Here is a 22089-nt window from a genome sequence, read left to right as displayed (position 1 = left end):
AAATAAAACCCAACAGAAGTGGAGAATGATCCTCATGTGGGCTGGGGGAGCTAGGGAGCCAAAGCTGGCTCTCCTTGGGAGGATGGCTACACAAAAAGCCATCAAGTAGCTCTGAGTTTCATTAATGTTGGCTGTTAAAGTTAAAAGAAGCCCTGCTGAAACTCTATAACCCAATCATGCTATTATTGTTATTTTGCTTTGTTCCCATAAAACTAAAGTGGTAATAATAACATATGGTGATTTAGAATATATAAAGCACTGTCAAATATATTATCACTCTGAATGCTCATAACAACTCTGTAAGGTACACAGAACAGGGAGGTTAAGGGACACTACCCAAAGTCACACAGCTAATAACTTCTGACTCCAAATCAATGACATTGATCTGTCCTGGTAGACGATGTTCTTCATTCTTTAAGAGCCCAGCTCATGGATCTAGTGAAGTCTCTGATTCCTTTAACCAGAAACAGTTTTTCTATTCTCTGGTGGCCCACAGGACTTTATACCTCTCTTATGACACTACCTTTTTTACATTTACAGATGTATGGGTCTCATGATACTCAATGACAAGTTCCTGAAGAGTCATCTTTATATTTCCAATGGCATCTAGAAACATTCAAATTTTTACTGAATGACTAGTGTCCTTCCCTGTTTATGGTAGTGATCCATTTTTTTTAAAGAAACTTTATAATTAAAAACATTATAAATATAAATGTGCCCATTATTTATACCTAATACAGTATTTGCTGGCAGTTGTACTTTTTCAAAAGTAAAGTTGGATATCAAAATCTGAACAAAATGATAACTCTAATTGTAATATATCTTTTGGGAAAATCAGTATGACTTATAGTATCACTAGTTGCAATTTCTTGCTTCCAGAGAATATAACCTGCATTAAGTTCAATGGCTACTTATAATAGGAGACTAAACTTAAATTGAATCAGAGGGAGGACCTCTTTAGGAAGAGGTGGAAGACTCAACTCTAATTATTTTCAATAACTGCTAAGAATATTTTTGATCTTTGTATTTTGGGAAGCAAAACAAAAGAAAGAAGCCTGATACCAAAGTATCATCTAAGAAGGCTTATGATTCTGTAATCTGCTTTTGACCTTCTGCTAAGGCAACAAAAATGCATGAGGAATAAAGTCGATTACTTAAAAACACACACACACACACACACACACACGCACACACAAATATGTCTGTCTTTCTTTCCAATGGAACTAATATATAAACGACTATAGAACTTTCTTACTGAGCAACAACCTTTTGGAGGGAAAAAAATATGTATAATTCAACTAAAGATCATGGACTTTATTATTTCCTATTCCATGAAATTAGCCTACAATTTATATAACCCTGAGGAAGGGAGACAAAGAAATTATAGATTCACATCATACTCAGAGCTCTGGCATATAAAACTAACCAAAAGGGATAGGATGCATTCTTTACTTTCTTCAAAATTTCAACAATTATCTTGTTTGTAGAATCACTCTAATGTGATCCCCATGTTTTAAGCAAACAAGACCCTGTTAACAAAATGCTACTAAAAGATTGCAATCTTCTTTTTCTATACTTTGATGTTTGAGTTGAAGGTCAACTGTGACTGCGACTCAAAGATTCACATAAGTATGTCTGAGGAAAACAGAAAAACCCAAATACTTACAAAAGGAAGAAAGGAAGGGAAGGAGGGAAGGAAGAAGGAAGGAAGGGTGGGGGATGACTCAGGGGACCGACTACTAGCTCCTATTATAAAAAAGGTTATTTACTTTGTAATCTAGCTCCACCGGAATGTTTCAAACATGACTCAATTTGTAATAATTTATGCCAAATCTTTAAGGAATACATCTATCATAATAGATATATCAGTATTTATAAAAGCACTGATAATTTCTGAGACAGTTATCAAGGCTATGTGGCCCAGACACCCCACAGGAAATTAAGAACACCTGGATTCTATCTCTAGCTCTAACAACCTTGGATAGGTCCTAAATAGACTTTGGGAGATTTTTCAGAAACTTTTCCAATGAAATAGTTTGCTCTCCATAGTGAGGTGGATGCTAAATACGTATTGCTTTTTCCTAAATCGCACCTCTTTTTATCTCTGAACTCATTCTGCCAGAACCTTTTCTAAAAAGGGGAGAATAAATTGCTTAAAAGATTCATTCTTGGTAATAGACTATTTTTTCAAAACAAAATCTACAGCTTAATAAAAGTGCCTCACACAGCTAGAAGGGTAATGTTTTGAAATTTGGATGGGGATCTGGGGAGACAGGTTTTATTTGTTTATTACATTTATTTTTTATTTATTTATTTTTTTGAAACGGAGTCTTGCTCTCTCACCCAGGATGGAGTGCAGTGGTGCGATCTCAGCTCACTGCAAGCTCTTCGTCTCAGGTTCAAGTGATTGTTCTGTCTCACCCTCCTGAGTAGCTGGGATTACAGGCACCCGTCACCACGCCTGGCTAATTTTTTTTTGTATTTTTAGTAGAAATGGGGTTTCACCACATTGGCCAGGGTGGTCTTGAACTCCTGACCTCTGGTGATCCGCCCGCCTCAGCCTCCCAAAGTACTGGGATTACAGGTGTCAGCCACTGCGCCCAGCCTCTCTTATTATATCTAATGTGCTCTGGTCAAACACTTGGCACTGTGTAAATAACCTAGAAGGTAAATAACCTAGAAGTTCCTTGCTGCTTTGCTGCCATATGGAGTCTCTGTCAAGGTGAAATAAACAGCTAAAAAACTCATAGAATGGTGTTTCTTAAAATTTTCCACCAAAATGCTCCTAACAGCAGAGGAGGGTAAATTCATGCTACTGAGAATATGAAGTCTGGCCTCAATCAATGGGCTGGAGTTTGATCAAATTTTCATTTTATACCATTATAGATCTTGTTTTATTATTTGAAAATGATTTAGCTTACCTACCAGTAAATAAAATTAATAGTCCAAGAAAATGTACCATGTTTTATCCTGGTAAGTTGCAAATCTCTAATTCACTTTCTCCAGGTTTACTCAAAACTCAATTTGAGAAGCACTTACAGGATAAATATCAAAATAAATACCTATAATTGTAAGAGTGTAGGCTCACAAGGGTCAAGGATATAATGTGGACAAAGCTTCAGTTCCCTATTCCCGTATTTCCTGATGATCCCACTAGATTTTAATGAGATACCATAGACTTCTATCTCCTTAAGTGGGAAATGAAAGAAGATGTAATGGTGAAAAGCAGTTTAACTTCTTCTGAGACATAAGTATATTCTAACTGGAATTTTAAATTCCTGAAGCAAAGATCTTTCTTCTTTTATGGCCCATAAGTAGTAAAACAAAAAAGTTTTATAGCAGTTGAATCAAAAGTCCTTATGTACCTGCAATGATACTTGTTTAGGTTAATGATTCTAAAAGGAGTCAGGTAAAGGGCAGAGAAACCTACTAGAATCTTGGAGAGGAGACAGCTAGCTTTTCAACTACATGTGGTACCAACTCACTCTCCAAATCGCCTCCCTGCACAACCACATCTTTGCTGCAACAAAGCCAATTTCACTAATTACACAGAATAACCATTACAAGAAAGAGTATACCTTCTATCTCAGGTATGTTGAGATAGAAAAAATACTTAGAACTGCTGAAGGCTTAAGGTAGCTGCGGAGAGACTCTATGAGTGGCCCAGAATTTTATTTTGATTAAATTGTGGGTTTACTAAGCATAGAGATATATTCTGAATGTCCAGAAGTTATTCTTCAAGTTATCTTGCTTCTCTGTATTTCTTTCAACTTTTCTATTTAACTTAAAAAAAAAACTACATATGAAGCTCTTATAAAGGCATGATTTTCATCTCAGAATAAAAGGATAACTTTCCTGTTGTTGCAGGTTATAACCTAATAATATATTCCAGGTGGACAGGGAGGTAGACAATGAGTATCGTGAGTTTTTTAAAGAGCTAAACTGAGGTTCAGAAGCTAAGTTAATTCACAAAGTTCAGAAAGCTAAAAACAATAGAACTGGATCAGACTCACAGTCCAATACCCTTCCTCTCCCTCAGATCCCCTATAACAGAGAAATCAAGATTTTTTTGCAGCATAAGGGATCAAAAATAGTAAATGTACTTGTTTTAAGTTTCTATTAATACAATTATCAAAGACTGAAAATACTACTGTAAAAAGACTTAACATATGCATATCCATAGTCTAATACATATATTATACCTATATATTCTTAATCACATTATTGCTTAATATCAGTTTATAAATTAGTCTAACTGACGTCAATCATTATTAAGAATACAACTTGGTTAGAATATGTAGATGATTCCAATAGACATCTTAGTAGTTTTGTAAAGGTTAAAATATTAGTATCAAAGGAAAGATTGAAAGTATAATTTCATTTGTATTCTACTTGCTAAAGATTTTCCTTCTGACCTGAGTGAGATATTTGAATAAACAGTTTAATAGTTATGAGATAACAAAAAAGGCATCTGAAATCAATTTCTTATAACTCTGTCTACTCTCTAAACCAAAATCAAAAAAACAGCTTTGACTCTCGAATTAAAACCTGTCAGTTTTAGTGAAGAACAAGAATACACAACCATCAAAATGGAAATCCTGTTAAGTGATGCTTGTTTTTAAAATAAAACATTAGCTAGTCTCTCAGTATTCAAGCTTTACAATGAACTGCTACTAGTTCCCTCAGTGACTCCATGTTCTCTTGCCTCTCTTTTTACATGCTGTGCCCACTGACAGAAAATTCTTCCACCGTGTCCCTACCTGGTTGACTCCTACTCATAATTTAGGTCTCAGCTTAAAAATCCTTTCTTCCAAATGAACCCCAAATATGCATTAGATATTTGCTTCAGGGTAGTCTTAACTTAACCATACCACCACATTAGCACAACATATTTTAATTGCTTATTCAGTTGTCTATCTTTCCCCATTGACTGCCCTTTACAGGAAAGAGACTGTGTCTGTCTTCACGTAGTCCAGCATAGGTATCTAGCAAATAGCAAATACTTCAATTGAATTACTTTTATTTCAAGGCTGCCTCCACATAAACCTTAAGGATGTCAAATAAAACTCTTTGACTAAAACCTTTTGGAAATGAGGCATGGAGAGAAGGTAACCGTTCAATTTAGATAAGTGAATATACCAAATGGTCCTCTACCTAAACATATATCTAAACCAGGCACCTCGCCTCCAGGGCATCAAACTTCATCATATTTATAAATTATTTTTTTACTAGTCATTATTTTCATTTACAAATAAAATTTTCCAATTACATTTATCATATTAAGAATTCAGTTTAACTTATGTATTTATTAAGACAGTGGGAAAAAGACAAGAGAAGGAAAGACAAAACAGCCTAGGTAGTTCAACTGTTAAGGTGAATAATTTTTAATTTTTACAGGAAAAAGATTGAAGTGGGGAACTGAATTTAAATGGAGTTCTCTATCACTAAATCATCTATTCAATGGTTGTTTATATAAGCTAGAACAGCATTTTGAAAGCTAGTCATCACATATAGCCTAAAATAGTCAATATCCTTTAAAAAACCAAATTATAAATTGTTGAGGCCAGGCACAGTGGCTCACGCCTATAATCCCAACACTTTGGGAGGCTGAGGTGGGAGGACTGCTTGAGGCCAGGAGTTTGACATCAGCCTGGGCAATACAGTGAGACCCTATTTCTAATAAAAAATAAAATAACTAGCTGGGCATGATGGAGCATGCCTGTAGTCCCAGGTGCTGTGGGGGCTGAAGTGAGAGGACTGCTTAAGCCCAGGAGTTCGAGGCTGCAGTGAGCTAGCATCATGCCCCCGCACTCCAGCCTGGATGTCAGAGTAAGACTCTGTCTCTAAAAACAAAACAAAACAAAAAACAATAAATAAATATTGTTGAAAGGTACTTCAAACCATTAAACATAAAGGCAAGATTCCCATTTTGAATTATCACAAGCAATCTATGTGAAAGAATCAGGTCTAGTATGTGTAGTTAGTTCAGGCTGAGGAAACATCTTGTGGTGTAAAAAACTAAATTGATCATTTCATCATCCACTTTAGGGCTTTAGGGCACGTAAACTGTTAGGAATAGACATGGCATGTACAGGTGATGGGAAATATTTTGATTACTTTTTACTGGAAGCATTACCTTTAGTATTTTCCTTCACTTAACCATTTTACTTGGTACAAAGGATACAGTTTCACACACAAACATAAAATAATGCAGAAGAAAAATAGACATCAACCTATAATAAGGTATGAAATGATCACTGTACAAACTAATTCCTGCACTGGTGGACAGACTTGAACAAGAATTACTAAATTCCATCTGCAGGGACATCAAGTCAAGTTATGTAAGAACAATACTAATTTCACAGTAACGGTGACAAAAGAAATATTCCAAGATTTTTTGTACAACTCAGAATGACAACAGACACAGCTGATTTATGACTAAAGAATTAATGTCAAGGAGCTTATTAAAATTCACTATTTCCTCTAATTCTTGGAAATATGTTCAATAGTTTCTCTAAAGGGTACATATATAGATAATGTAAATAAGCAGACAGAAATCGATGGCAGCCATACTCTTCATAAAAACAAAAATATTCTAAGCTTAAAGGAAATCTCTTTTCAGATATAAGATTGGTACCTAAATTATTAAAATTATCTAATTCCTAGATATTCCAGGCAGTTTCTGTGCCTCTAATCATCATTCTGCTAGTAATGATGGTAAATTATTCTGCTAGTAATGAGGTAAAATGTTTGGCATGAGTTTACTGATAAGGACTTAGACTGGGGGTATGTAGAAGTGAATGTGCTAACCAGAGTTCTGGCATTTATAAGCTGTATGACCCTGGGTAAGTCATTTAGCCTTAACTAGGCCTTTGATTCCAGATGAATAAATAAAGGATGCTTTCTACATCCTCTTTAGTTGTAACATTAAGAAATTCTGAGTGTTTGAATTCAAGCCATGTTAAATTTTCATACCCTGTGGTTGCCACTACAGACTACAAAATGTACAAGTAAGGATTAAAAATCAAACAAACCAAATAACCACTTGTAGCACACAGGCAGGGCTAAACTATATATTAAACCTGATAAATCTGATAACTTTTCACTTTTCTGACTACCATACAAAAAGTTGTCTCCTCCCAGAACCAGAGAAACATAGTTTGGCCCTGGCTATTATTTCCACAATCAAGGAAGTTTAAACTGAACTAAGTCCATGAAATGAAAAAAGTTAGCCATAGTGGGGCTGGTAGAGTTTCTTTTCCTGAATGACAAATTTAGTATCCCCCTAACCTTTATAACTAATCTGTTGGCACTAGCCGTGAAAAGTACAGACCAGATCAGTGGAAGATATAACCTTGAAACTAAAGCTTAACTAGGTTCTAGATAAAGAGGTTCACCTTACAATCTGAAGTGAGTTAAAAATAAAAAATCGGTTGATATATAAAATAAGGCTTCTAAAACACCCTACAGAAGACAAAACACAATACTTTTAATCCATACAGGACCTCTTGCAGAGCAACTCAAAGTATTTTATAGAAAGTACTCAATTAAGTTTCATGACACTTCTGCAAAGAGTCAGATATTACTGATTTTTTTTTCAAAGGAGGCAAAAGAAATGAAGGAACCAAAGTCACTTTGCTGATGACACAGCTCCCTATTTCATATCTAGTGTTGTAGCTTGTGAAAAAAGGTGCTTAGCCCTACAACAAATATTAACTGAAGTGCCTCAGTTTTTTGAAAAATGTTGGACTTCCCACAAGATATGAGTGCAGAGGATGTGTATTGTCTTGCTTAGTATTTATCCTGATCACTTAATTCAGTATCTGTCACACTGTAGGCATTCATTATACATTTGTTTAATGAATAAAGGCTATTCATAATAGCTAAAAATTACTAGATATAAGTTCATATATCAGTACTAAGTGCATTACATGTATTATTTCATTTAATCTACCAACAATTCAATAAAGTGAAGTTATTACTCTTCATTTTACTGATAAGGAAACTAAGATCTAGGTTAAGTAACTTGTCCAAGATCACAAAACAATAAAGCCACAATTTTAACAAGGTAGCCCAACTTTAGATCTTAAAGATCATGATTGTAGAAAGAAAAGCACTAGACTAGCAGTAAGAAATTCTTTTCTATATTCTACTCCTTCACCACTTCCTTGGAGAGAAAGGAAATGTCTTACTGATGTTCCTATCTGCTTATAATGCCTAGTACAGTACCTTAGTCACATTACTATTCATTAAATGTTTCCTGAATACAGTTAAAATCACATAAACAAATTAGGCTTCATTTGAAGATAAAGTTACCAGCAAGGTTCACCTCAGTGGTTCTCAAAGCACGGTCCCTAAACCTAAAACTTTTGTCAGAAATTAAAACTCTCAGGCTGCACCCCAGACCTTCCTTATCAGAAAATGGAGTTTTATGAAGCCTTCCAGATGATTCTCATGCATGCTCATGCTACTCATATATAGTAGTCCATATAAACTGGACTACTTTATATGATGATTACTTCATATTAAAGTGAGTTCAATAATGTGAAATCATCCTACGGAGTGAAAGTCATATCATTATTATTAACAGATTAAATTATGCTCCCTGAAAAAACCTCAGTGATTTTGCTAAATTCACATAAAAATGAGCATCAGAAATGAAATACATAATAAAATACTTTTAAAATAAAACACTGTTCTTCTAGATTTTATCGGGATAATGTATAGTATTCATGGATCCAGAAGAAAAGATAAGTATGTTCCATGAAGGTCCACCTAGAAATCTAATAATCTGGTAATTGAGTGAATCAGCCCAGAGATCTCATATGCTGCACAAGCTCCTTACCTGACCAGTGTCCAGTGGAGATGCCAGATCTGTCTGTGCATGTCTCACTTACAGGCCTAAATACAGTCTCCCATCCACCAGTAGCATAGCGCCAATTCTGAGATTCCAAGATGAGTGTTCGCTGGGTGCCATATGCAATCATGAAGCAGTAGACCACATGATGGAGCTGACAGCCATAGCCACAGCCTTTGTTGATATTACACACCAGCTTCTTGGCTTTGCTGCAGTCCTTGGGATTCTGTCAGGGAGAAAGAGAAACAAAAATAAAGATAAGTTGTACAGAGAGGTCAACTGTTCTTTTTTTTTTTTTAATCTTTCAGCTTCAGGGGTACACGTGCAGGTTTGTTCTATAGATAAATTGTGTGTCGTGGGGTTTGGCATACACCCCAAGTAATCAGCATAGTAAGTGATATGCAGTTTTTTTATCTTCACCCTCCTCCTACCTTTCACCCTCAAGTAGGCCCCAGTGTCTATTATTCTCTTATTTGTGTCCATATGTACTCAATGTTTAGCTCCCACTTTTAATAAGAACACGAAGTGTTTGGTTTTCTGTTCCTGCATTAGTTTGCTTAGGATAATGGCCTCCAGCTCCATCCATGTTGCTGCAAAGGACATGATCTCATTCTTTTTTATGGCTTCATACTATTCCATGATATATATGCACCACATTTTCTTTTTTCAGTCTACCACTGATGGGCATCTAGGTTTATTCCATGTCTTTAAAATTGCAAATAATGCTGTGATAAACATGTAATTGCATGTGTCTTTATAGCAGAATGATTTATATTCCTTTGGTTATATACCCAATAATGGGATTACTGGGTCAAATGGTAGCTCTCTAAGTTCTTTGAGAAACTGCCAAACCACTTTCCAATGGTTGAACTAATTTACATTTCCACTGGCAATGTATAAATGCCCCTTTTCTCTGCAGCCTCACCAGCATGTTATTTTTTGACTTTTTAATAAGAGCATTCTGTTATCTCATTCTGATGGTATATCACTGTGATTTTGATTTGCATTTCTCTAATGATAAGTGATGTTTCATACTTATTGACTGTGTATATGTCTTTTGAAAAGTGTCTGTCTCTTGAAAAGTGTTAAGGTTGCTTTTTCCTTGTTAAGTTCCTTACAGATTCTGGATAGTAGACCTTTCATAGCTTGCAAATATTTTCTCCCATTCTGTTGGCTGTCTGTTTACTCTGTTGACAATTTCTTTTGCTGTTCAGAAGCTCTTTAATTAGGTTCTGTTTGCCAATTTTTGTTTCTGTTGCAACTGCTTTTGGCATCTTCATCATGCAACCTTTGCCAGGGCCTATATCCATAATGGTATTTCCTAGGTTTTCTTCTAGAGTTTTTATGGTTTTAGGTTTTACGTTTAAGTCTTTTATCTATCTTGACTTAATTTTTGTATATAGTGAAAGGAAGGGGTCCAGTTTCAATCTTTTGCATATAGCTAACCAGTTACCCCAGCACAATTTATTGAATAGGGAGTCCTTCCTCCTTGGCTTGTTTTTGTCAGCTTTGTCAAAGATTAGAAAGTTGTAGGTATATGACTTTATTTCTGGACTCTCCATTCTGTACCACTGGTCTATATGTCTGTTTTTGTACCAGTACCATGCTGTTTGGTATGGTGATACATGGTACGGGTACCATGGTGTTTCGTACCCATACCATGGTTACTGTAGCCTTGCAGTATAGTTTGAATTCGGGTAATGCGGTGCATCCAGCTTTGTTCTTTTTGCTTAGGATGGCTTTGGCTATTCAGGCTTTTTTCTGATTCTATATGAATTTTAATCAGTTTTTTCTAGTTCTGTGAAGAATGTCATTGGTAGTTTGATGGGAATAGCATAGAATCTGTAGATTGCTTTGGGCACTATGGCCATTTTAACGATACTGATTCTTCCTACCCATGAGGCCTGGAGTGTTTATCCATTTGTTTGTGTCATCTCTGATTTCTTTGAACAGCGTTCTGTAATTCTCCTTGTAGAGATCTTGCACCTCCCTAGTTAGCAGTATTCTTAGGTATTTTATTCTTCTTTTGGCAATTGTGACTAGGATTGCATTCTTGATTGAGCTCTCACCTTGGATATTACTGATGTATAGAAATGCTACTGATTTTTGTACACTGATTTTGTAGCATGAAACTTTGCTGAAGTTGTTTGTCAGATCTAGGGGCTTTTGGGTAGGGACTATGGGATTTTCTAGGTGTAGGATCATACTGCCTGCAAAGAGAGGTAGTTTGACTTCCTTTCTTCCTATTTGGATGCCTTTAATTTTTTTCTCTTACCTGCCTGTCTGCTCTGGCTAGGACTTTTAGAACTATGTTAAATAGCAATGGTGAGAGTGGCCATCTTTGTCTTGTTCCGGTTCTCAAGGGGAAGGCTTCCAGCTTTTGTCCACTCAGTATGATGTTGGCTGTGGGTTTGTCATAGGTGGGTCTTACCATTTATAAGTATGTTCCTTCGATGGCTAGTCTGTTGAGGATTTTTAACATGAAGAGATTCTGAATTTTATTGAAAGCTTTTTCTGCATCTATTGAGATAATCTTTTTGTTTTTAGTTCTGCCTGTGTGATGAATCACATTTATAGATTTGTGTATGTTGAACCAATCTTGCATCCCAGGGATAAAACCTATTTGATCGCGGTGAATTAGCTTTTTGATATGCTGCTGGATTTGGCTTGCTATTATTTTGTTGAGGATTTTTGCATCTACGTTCATCAAGGATATTGGACTGATGTTTTCTTTTTGTTCTTGTGTCTTTGCCAGGTTTTGTTATCAGAATGATGCTGCCCTCATAGAACGAGTTAGGGAGGAGTGTCTCCTCCTCAATTTTTCGGAATAGTTTCAGTAGGAATGGTGCCAGGTCTTCCTATACGTGTGGCAGAATTTGGCTGTCTGGTCCTGGGACTTTTCTGGATGGCAGGCTTTTTATTACTGATTCAATTTCAGAACTTGTTATTGGTCTGTTCAGGGTATGAATTTCTTCCTGGTTCAGTCTTGGGAGGTTGTATGTTTCCAGGAATTTATCTTTTTCTTGTAGGTTTTCTAATTTGTGTTCACAGAGGTGTTATGAACATAGTCTCTGATGGTATTTTTGTATTTCTGTGGGGTTGGTGCTGATGTTCCCTTAACTTCTCTTTACAGGTGACAAGTACCGAAAATCATAAAATAGGTCAGGACTGATCCAGTACGTTTCTTATTTAGGAAAGAATCCTGCTGGATTGGATTTCAGTGAATCCAGTGAAAACTGTATGTACATATTTAAGGAGATTGCAGTGAAAAGAAGGTTACTTGAGAAGAACTGTAAACAATGTGAAATTAAGCAGTTACATTTAAAAAATTCTTTCACTTCTCTTTTTTAACATTGCATTTTGTTTTTTATTTTTTTAATTTTAAGTTTAAGGGTACACGTGTAGGTTTGTATACAGGTAAACTTGTGTCATGGGGGTTTGTTGTACAGATTATTTAGTCACTCAGGTTTTAAGTCTAGTACTCATTAGTTATTTTTCCTGATCCTCTCCCTCCTCCCATTGTCCACCCTCCAATAGGCCCCAGTGTCTGTGGTGCCCATCTATGTGTCCGTGTGTTCTCTTCATTTAGCTCCCACTTATAAGTGAGAACATGCCGTATTTGGTTTTCTGTTTCTGCATTAGTTTGCTAAGGATAATGGCCTCCAGCTCCATCCATGTCCCTGCAAAGGACACGATCTCATTCTTTTTTATGGTTGCATAGTATTCCATGGTGTATATGTACAACACTTTCTTTAGCCAGTCTACCACTGATAGGCATTTAGGTTGATTCCATGTCTTTGCTATCGTGAATAGTGCTGCAATGAACATACGCATACATGTATCTTTACAGTAGAATGATTTATATTCCTTTGTGTATATATCCAGCAATGGGACTGCTGGGTCAAATGGTAGTTTTTAGTTCTTCGAGTAATTTCCACACTGCTTTCTACAATAGCTGAACTAATTTACACTCCCACCAACAGTGTATAAGTTCTTTCTTTCACTTCTTTATTCCTCAGTCTTTTATTTCTTTCACTTATTCATCACTCAGAACATGCAAATGGAATCATCTCTGAATTCAAAGTTGCATACATCAATATCTTTATGAAAAAAGTAAAACAGTTCATTTATTCCAGCAGCACTTCAGCATTCTGAGCTTACCTTCTATGATGAAACTCAAATTATCTTAAAAGAAAAACTCTAACTTCTCTATTAATTCCATCTATCTCCACAATTTTATATATTACAACAAAATCTACTTTTTCATTATGAAGTAAAAGACACTGAGTAGAGGGATATCTGAATTCAACAATTACAAAATATCAGGCATGGAACATTTAAAAAAATCATACTTGATGATAGCTACCAGCCATTTTCACAACTGAATGTAGAACATGTTCTATACTGGCTAACTTGAGAAGTATTATGCCACTTTTTAATTGGGAGATCCAGACAGCAAATGTTTATCTAACATGATAATTTCTTTGTTTTCCATTCTAAAGTTCAACTCTGCTTTAATTTGGATGAGCTATTGCTAAATTATTCCTAGGCATCTTAGTTCTTCATATAACAAAATTAGTCTGAGCAGTTTTCCTAGCTATTTTGTCTACAAGAGAGAGGATGGGTAACTCCAAGAACAGAAGCTTTTATCCTACATAGCAAGAGGCAATGTAACCAGTTCTCAATTTATATGAGCCTTGAATAATGCAGTCACCAAACATCAACTCTAAAACTATTTTCCAGGGATATCATCTGTCCTGTCAAGCAGAGCCCTAGAAACAAAAGCTGCAGTCTATAAAATGATTCCAAAGGAAAGACTGAGAAAGGAAACTACAAGTTACCTCCAGAAGAGGTACCTTTCATATTCAAATGTGTCACGGCAAGCTGGTCTTTTTTTAGATCAAAGCAGAACCCATACCATCAAGAACCTTAGGAAGAGTTAAGAGCCTTTTTGAATCTGAGAGAACCCTGATAAAATTCAGCAAGATTTGGTCAATACTGCTTCCACAATCAAGTAGTAGAGTTGCTGATTCTTTGAAACTATGAACTCATGGCAGACTCCTAAAGCAATAAGCATTCCCACACTTGTTGCTATAGCCACAAAAGATCTGAGAGGAACAGAGAAGTGTGGTATCATGTGGGAATGAGAGATCTGCATCATTTAATTTATGTACAATATTATAAGGATCCTGGGAATAAATAATATTCTCAAACTGATCCAAAGGTTTATTATTGACTCAGTTTATCAAAAGAATGGACAAACAACATTGACATTTGTCAGATTTTCATGAGAAATAGAGTACTTGAATATCACTAAAATTCATATGAATGAAAAAGAAAATGTCTCCCGTATCTTCTTCAATAAACCTTTTCTTTTATAACAGTTTTTAGATGTACTGAATTACTGCAAAGATAGTACAGAGAATCCCCATATACCTAACACCCAATTTCCCCTATTAATACATCTTATGTTAGTCGTCTTCTTCTTTTTTAAGGAAAAAAAGAGTGAAGGAACATAATAATTGAAACATCTGACCTTTAGTTTGGAAACTATAGATTTTCTATTTAAAAGAAGACTCACATCTGCATTTAAGTATATTCACCGTGTTGAGAACAGAGTTTGACTAGAACCTAACGCTTTGAGCACAAGAGCTGAGACCTAAAAGGGCAATCTGTACAAGTGGCTTAATTAATGATGCTTAGTATATCTCAAATCAAGCTGAAGATAGACTATATTAATTCTTTTCTGTTTATGTCACAAAGGACATAAAGAAAGAGGGAAAATCCATTATGCTTGATTCTGAAATGAGAAAGGTCTATACATATAAGGTAATCAATGGAAGACTCGAAGGGTGATATGAGAAAATGAATGACTATACTGATAACAGTAAATGAAACACTGAAAAAGCTCAGAGCCACAGCCCAATCTTTTTGTCCAAATAATACTTAAAAGGCTGGAAAATTCAAAATAACTTGCTCATAAAAGTTCCAGAAAAAGGCAGAGGACACTAAAGAACAGAAAAGGTATTTATGTTCCCAACACAAGATTAGGTTTATCAGAGTACGTATCCAGAAAAAAAAAATAAAGCAACAACTCTGAAATGAACAGGAATTTATTCTGATGAAAAGAAACTTTATAGAAAACCCCTACTCTGAGCTAAGCCTTTGTTATCCAGCATTGTTCCAGAATGGCAACAAATATAAAGAGATTTATGGGACTCTATAAAAGGGATACACAACCATAGTTTCGTAATTTTCAAATTTCTTACCAAATAGCTCTTGTCAGTTACCACTGATCCTAGTTTTATACTATCCAGTTGATGTCTGCAAAAGACTAGAAAATGTGTCATATCCATGAGCAAGATATATAGAATGGTCTCATTACTAAAAGAAGCTTTACTCTAAACTATAAACACAATAAATTATATTTTATAATATGAGATTTTTGTATATGGGATCTACTTAAAAGTCAGACTCATTAATAGGCAGATATATTCTAGCTCCTTGCAATAATGATAATTCAAGTTTTAGAAATACAAGGTAAATTTGTGAAAATTACTTAAGACAACATTCTCTAATGAAAGAGCTTGGATAGAGAGGTTAAAGATATGATTTTGGTCCAATGAAGGTTCTGTTATGAACTCAATTGTGTGATTTGGTTTCAATTGGTTAGTTTAAAATAGACACAAAAATTACCTCCCTACACAACCTCTCCCTGTTCACTCACCCTTCTTTCTCAGAGCTACTATGAGGCTAAATAAATGAGATGGTGTATGCACAAAATTAATTTGAACATATTTATTCTCATAATTTCAAGAGACATTATTTCACACTGAATAAATCCAGTTTTTTGTATGTGTGTGTTCTTTTTGAGTATTAGTGTTGCAAGGTAGCTCAATCACAGGTCTTTATATGCTAACAACGTTATGTAACATTTTTGTAATTATAATTCATCAGCAAAGCTGTCACCATAGTACATATAAATCAAGAAATAAGGATTTAACAGGATTCTTCTGAATTTAGTTCCCTTTTTATTTTCTTCAATTATTATTATTATTTTTGAGACAAGGTCTGGTCTATTGCCCAGGCCGGAGTGCAGTGGCGCAGTCACAGTTCACCACAACCTCAACCTCCTGGGCTCAAGTCATCCTCCCACCTCAGCCCCCAAGTAGCTCAGCTAACTTTTTTATTTTTTTGTAGAGATGAGTTTTCCCATGTTGCCCAGGCTGATCTCGAACCTGTGAGCTTAAGCCATTCTCCCACCTCAGGCTCCCAAAGTGTGGGGATCACAGGCATGAGCCACCACTCCTGGCCCAATTATTTTTTTTTACACTACCTGAGGCATTTCATCTGACATTATTAGTTTCCAAGAATGACCCTGCTTCAACAGAGCTGAAAGCTGTATTTGCTCTCTCTGCCCTGTAAATCAACAATTGGGAACAATACTTGAATTAATAAGCCTCTAACCAAAATGGTATTTGAAGGAAAGCAGCAGTCCTTAGAAATAAATGATTACTAATTCAGTAAAGGCACCATCATAACGCTGAGATATTTTACTTAGGTTAAAATATAAAAATAGTCACTGTTAGACATATTTCAAATTAGGACACGAGGTTAATTTCCACTTTGCAAAAAAAGAACAATTTTCAATCAACTAGTAAACCGTAGGCGTTCTTCTACTACTTAGGCACTACTACTAGGATTTATGGGTTTCCACTGACTCCACTTAGTAAATTAGTAGCAATGTGAATTACAAAATATTACAAAATAGTACTGATTTTGTGGCTTTTAAATTAAATGATTTTTTTCTATAACTTTTAATAAAGATTTTTCCTACACACCAATAAAAGCAACTTCAGAGTACAAATTTTCCAGCCACAATGTAATTTCCCTCACCTGCCCAGAGTTACTACTGACCAAAAACATTGCAGAAAAAGGCTAAATTAACAACAAAGAAAACATTTAGTAAATATAAACTGGACATAATATCTCCAGCCGTCTCTTGCAAACAGTAAATGCTCAATAACCATTAGTTCAACTGAATTACATGTACAGAGACAAAGGTGATGTCAAGTCCATAGTCATAAAAATAAATTAACAGGTGGCAGAGACCTGTTCAGGTCTCTTGATCCACTGTCCACTGCCCTTATCGATTTCACCATGATGTCTTCAATACAAGATGCGGCAACAAGTCCAGGCTCAAAACACCTATCTGGCTATTTCTGTAAACTGAAAATTAAGAATCAGAACCCCAGGAGATCCTTCCAGCTCCTCTCTAAGAAATTCCTTCTATTGGAAGGAGTTAAGTCAAAGATAGTTCCTATTTCCAATGAAGACAGCTCAGTAAAAGCCAAAAAAACGGATCAGGCCAGGTGAGTTAAATTTTACTGTGCTCTTTGTCTGCTCTAATCAGAAGACTAAACAGTTTTTAATTTATTTGTTCAAAAAGATTTGCAATATCTAGCTTTGTGTTGGTAATGAAGAATTCATTAATAGTGTGGTGAAAGCATTTCATTATATTAGAAACAATCTGATTTTATTTCTCTAACATTATTTTCAAAACCAAGGAGAAAAGGTAATGAAGCAAATAAGAGAACTGAAGTACTCCATTTTGGTAATTAAAATGAAGACTCTGGGCATAGTTAATAACCATGAAAGAGACAGTTAAAAAGCATGCTCACTTTTAAAAGCCAAGACCAGAAATTATTGTCTCTTAACATATTAAACAAGAATATTTCCATAGCAAAGTTAAGACTGTACTAAGGCATCCTTTCCACCTCTCTAGCAAAGAACAATCTGTACCAAGTAGTAAGGACAACACAATAGCTCAGGCTCAAGTAGTTTACCAAGTGCTTCAGGAAATCAATTTCCCTATGGGTATTCTGTAAAATCTAAGAGTGGAAACTTAAGGGAGGAAAGATACCAAGATACAGAGTTTATAGACTGAAAGACTGCAGCAAAGGCAGATAGTTACTATACAGTCATAGAAGAGGAAAGCTTATCTTGGTAAGTAAAGCCACATTTAGCTTACTTTAAATAATACATTTTAAAAACTTTTGCTCTTTACCTGTAAGTCTCTATTAAATGTTTTAAAGTCATTTTTAAAGATGGAAACTCCATAAATCCAATAGAAAGCAACAAGCAAATGTGGGGCATTTCTTCCACTGAGGCTTTCAAGACAGTATTCTGTTATCTCTGGGAGTTCCAGGTGGTCTCTAGAAAACCCTCAACTTAGATTCAAGAGACTTGCATGCTAGAATAACTTTGGTAATATTTTTCTGCCACCAGAAGGGCCACGACGGAAAGGCAGATAATTAATGATGCATATTCTCATTCAAGAATATAATGTAAATAAAACTACCTCCAAGGATACAGAAGAAAAGTTGAGTTACATGAGGAGCCAGAATCTGACAATCCTATATAAATGCACAGAAAATGTATCTGCTCAAGCACCTCAACTTTTCTCCGTAAGTTTATAACCTAATTCCCAGGTCTCAGAATCAATTTAACTGTTGAGGTTATAAAGAGCATGCTTACAAAATTAAGACTGAATTTCAGAAAGGTCCTCCACCATCATTTTAGTTGACAGAATTCATTAGGGTCTCTTTCCTCAAAACATATCAAGTATGATATGACACGTACTCTTTTAAAAAAGGGAGTGAGAAGGGAAAAGAAGAGAGGAGGAAATAAGATAGAAAAAAGGGGAGTTGGGAGGAGAACAGAGGGGAAGAAAGGTGGACGAGAGAAGAGGACAGAAAGGGGAAGAGGAAGAGGGTAGAAGGGGAAAAGGAGTAAAAAGCATGCCTATGAATAGTTAGCCCTGTCTTACCACACAGGAGTAAAAAGATAAAGTATCAGTTCTTGGTCTTTTGGCTAAGATCAAGTGTAAAAGATGAAGTACTTGCAAAAGGAAAACAACGGTTGAAACTGTTCCTGTGCAAAAGCTGCTCCAAATGTTTTGTTTTAAATAAAAGTCAGAGTTCAAGTTACACAGTTTTGCTGGTTTTTCCATTCTGCAAAGTACCATTCTTCTGGGTAGTACTGGTACAGCACTTGTCTATTCACTGGCTTTAAAACCAAACCATCAACAACAATTAGACCAGATATCAAATCTGGATACCTCTTCTCGAAGACCGAGTCTTTGTCTCATTTCTCCATGCAGCCAGTCATACATGAAAAATACATTGTTAGCTGAGCATGAATTTCTCTGGAATCCCCAGCTATTATTGTTTTTTTAATGAAAAAAACAAAAAACAAAAAACACCTCAAGATCACTTTTCTCAAACTACCTCAATGAACAGTACTGTAACCAGTTCATTTTATTCTTTACTCCTCAAAAATTTTTAACACCATAGTTTTTTACTTTTATTTTGAAATAACTTAAGATCCATAATAAACTGCCAAAATAGTACAGAGAGTTACTATACTTACGGTGTACCTTCCAAAAAGCTTTCCCCAAGAACATATTACTTAACCATAGTACATTATCAAAATCAGGAAATTGACATCACACAATACTATTAACTACAGACTTTTTTTAGATTTTACCAGTTTTCACATGAACTCAGATTTTATAACATGTATACACTCATGCAATCACCACCAAAATTAGGATACAAGCTGTACCATCAAAACAAAGAAACCCCTTATACTTCCAGTTTAGAGGTACACTCTTCCCCAAACCTTAATCTCTGGAACCCGCTGAACTGCTCTCCATCACTATAATTTAGTCACTTTAAGAGCATTATAAATGGAATTAGATAGTAGTTAATCTTTTGAGATTGGCTTTTTATCACTCAGCACAATGCTCTTGAGATCCATCCAACTTGTGTGTAATAGCTCCTTTCTTATTACTAGGTAGTATTCTATTATGTGGATTGTATCACAGTTTATTTACCCACTGAAGGACATTTGGGTTGTTCCCACTTTTTAGTTATTACAAACTAAGATGCTATGCACATGGGTGTACAAGTTTCTGTGTGGACATGGGTTTTCTCTGGGATATACAGGAATGTGATTGCTGGATCATATTGGTAATGGTATGTTTATAGGGAACTGTCAAACTGTTTCCTAGAATGGCTGTATCATTTTACATTGTCATAAGCAACGCATTGCAAGAGCTGGTTGTTCCACATTCTTGGCATTTTTTAATTTAGTCATTCTGACAGGTGACTAATTATATCTCATCATGTCTTTTGCATTTCCCTAATAACTAATGATTTTTGAACATTTTTCATGTGCTTATTTGTCATCTGTATATGTCTTCTGTATAGCTGTCTGTACAAGACTTTTGCCTATTTTCTATTTAGATTGTTTCTTACTATTGAGATTAGAGAGTTCTTAATACATTCTCTATACATGCCTTTGTTGGACATGTGATTTGCAAAGATTTCTCCCAGTCTATGGCTTCTCTTTCATCCTCTTTAACAGGGTTGCTGGTAAGTAGTAAGTTTTTATTTTTTTAGCATTGTTTTTCTTTAATTTTTAATTTTTTTGAGTACGTAGTAGGTATATATATTTATGGGGTACATAAGGTATTTTTACATAGGCATACCATGCGTGAAAAATCACATCAGGGTAAATGGGGTAGCCATCCTTTGTGTTATAACAATCCAATTATACTCTTTTAGTTATTTTTAAATGTACAATTATTATTGACTATCACCCTGCTGTGCTGTGAAATATTCTTTCTAACTTATTCTAACTATTTTTTGTACCCATTAACCATGTCCCCTTACCCGCCCCCACAACTACCCTTCCCAGCCTCTGGTAACCATCATTCTAGTCTCTATCTCCATGAGTTCAATTTGTTTTAATTTTTAGCTCCCACAAATAAGTGAGAACATGCCAAGTTTGTCTTTCTTTGCCTGGTTTATTTCACTTAAGATAATGACCTCCAGTTCCATCCATGTTGTTGCAAATGACAGGATCTCATTCTTTTTTATGGCTGAATAGTACTCCATTGTGTATAGGTATCACATATTTTCTTTTTTCATTCATCTGCTGATGGGCGCTTAGGTTGCTTTCAAATCCTGGCTATTGTGGAAAGTGCTGCAGTAAACATGGGAGTGCAAATATTTCTTCAATATACTGATTTCCTTTCTTTTCATTATATACCCAGCAGCTGGGTTGCTGGATGGGTATGGTAGTTCAATTTTTACTTTTATGAGGAACGCCCAAACTGTTCTTCATAGTGGTTGTACTAATTTACATTCCCACTAACAGTGTATGAGGGTTTCCTTTTCTCCACATCTGTTATTTCTCTACATTTGTTACTTGTTTCTCAGCATTTGCCATTGCCTGTCTTTTGGGTAAAAGCCATTTTAACTGGGGTGAGATGATATCTCATTGTTGGTTTTTAAAATTTGCATTTATCTGACGATCAGTGATGCTGAGCACTTTTTCATATGACTGTTTGCCATTTGTATGTCTTCTTTTGAGAAATGTCTATTCAGATTTTTTGCCCACTTTTTGATCAAATTTAGTTGTTTGAGCTCCTTTTATATTCTGGTTATACATCCCTTGTCAGGTGGGCAGTTTGCAAATATTTTCTCCCATTCTGTGGGTTGTCTCTTCACTTTATTGACTGCTTCCTTTGCTGTGCAGGCAGAAGGTTTTTAACTTGATAAGATCCCATTTGTCCATTTTTGCTTTGGTTGCCTGTGCTTATCAGTTATTACTTAAGAAATCTTTACCCACTCAAACCAGTGTCCTGGAGGGTTTCCCCAATGTTTCCTTTTAGTAGTTTCATAGTATGAGGTCTCAGATTTAAGTCTTTAATCCATTTTTATTTGTGTATATGGTGAGAGACCGTCTAATATAATTCCTGAGTATATGGATATCCAGTTTTCCCAGCACCATTTATCGAAGAGACTTTCCTTTCCCCAGTGTAAGTTTGTGACTTTTGTTGAAAATGAGTTTACTGTAGATACACAGATTTGTTTCTGGGTTCTCTACCTGTTCCATTGGTCTATGGTCTATATGCCAGTACCATGTTGTTTTGGTTACTATAGCTCTGTAGTATATAATTTGAAGTCAGGCAGTGTGATTCCTCCAGTTTTGATTCCTCCAGTCTCCTCAGGCAGTGTGATTCCTCTAGTTTTGAGGTTTTTGCTCAGGATAGCTTTGACTATTCTGGTTTTATTGTGATTCCATGTAAATTTTAGATTCTTCTTTCTATTTCTGTGAAGAGTGTCACTGGTTATTTTGATAGGGATTATATTGAATCTACA

General features: G+C 35.5%; 1 protein-coding gene across 5 annotated transcripts in view; it reads right to left on the bottom strand.

Moving 5' to 3' along the window:
• Positions 1 to 22089, bottom strand: part of FUT8 (fucosyltransferase 8) — a 381361-nt gene that overhangs the window by 108700 nt on the left and 250572 nt on the right. For all 5 annotated transcript variants that reach the window (XM_030812303.1, XM_030812283.1, XM_030812313.1 and 2 more), the window contains one exon: positions 8846 to 9083. In XM_030812303.1, the coding sequence (XP_030668163.1) occupies positions 8846 to 9083 (238 nt within the window). The remainder of the gene's footprint in view (positions 1 to 8845; positions 9084 to 22089) is intronic.

Source organism: Nomascus leucogenys, chromosome 1a, assembly GCF_006542625.1.
Source record: "Nomascus leucogenys isolate Asia chromosome 1a, Asia_NLE_v1, whole genome shotgun sequence".
Classification (NCBI taxonomy): Eukaryota; Metazoa; Chordata; class Mammalia; order Primates; family Hylobatidae; genus Nomascus; species Nomascus leucogenys.
This window is presented reverse-complemented; position numbering and strand designations above follow the sequence as displayed.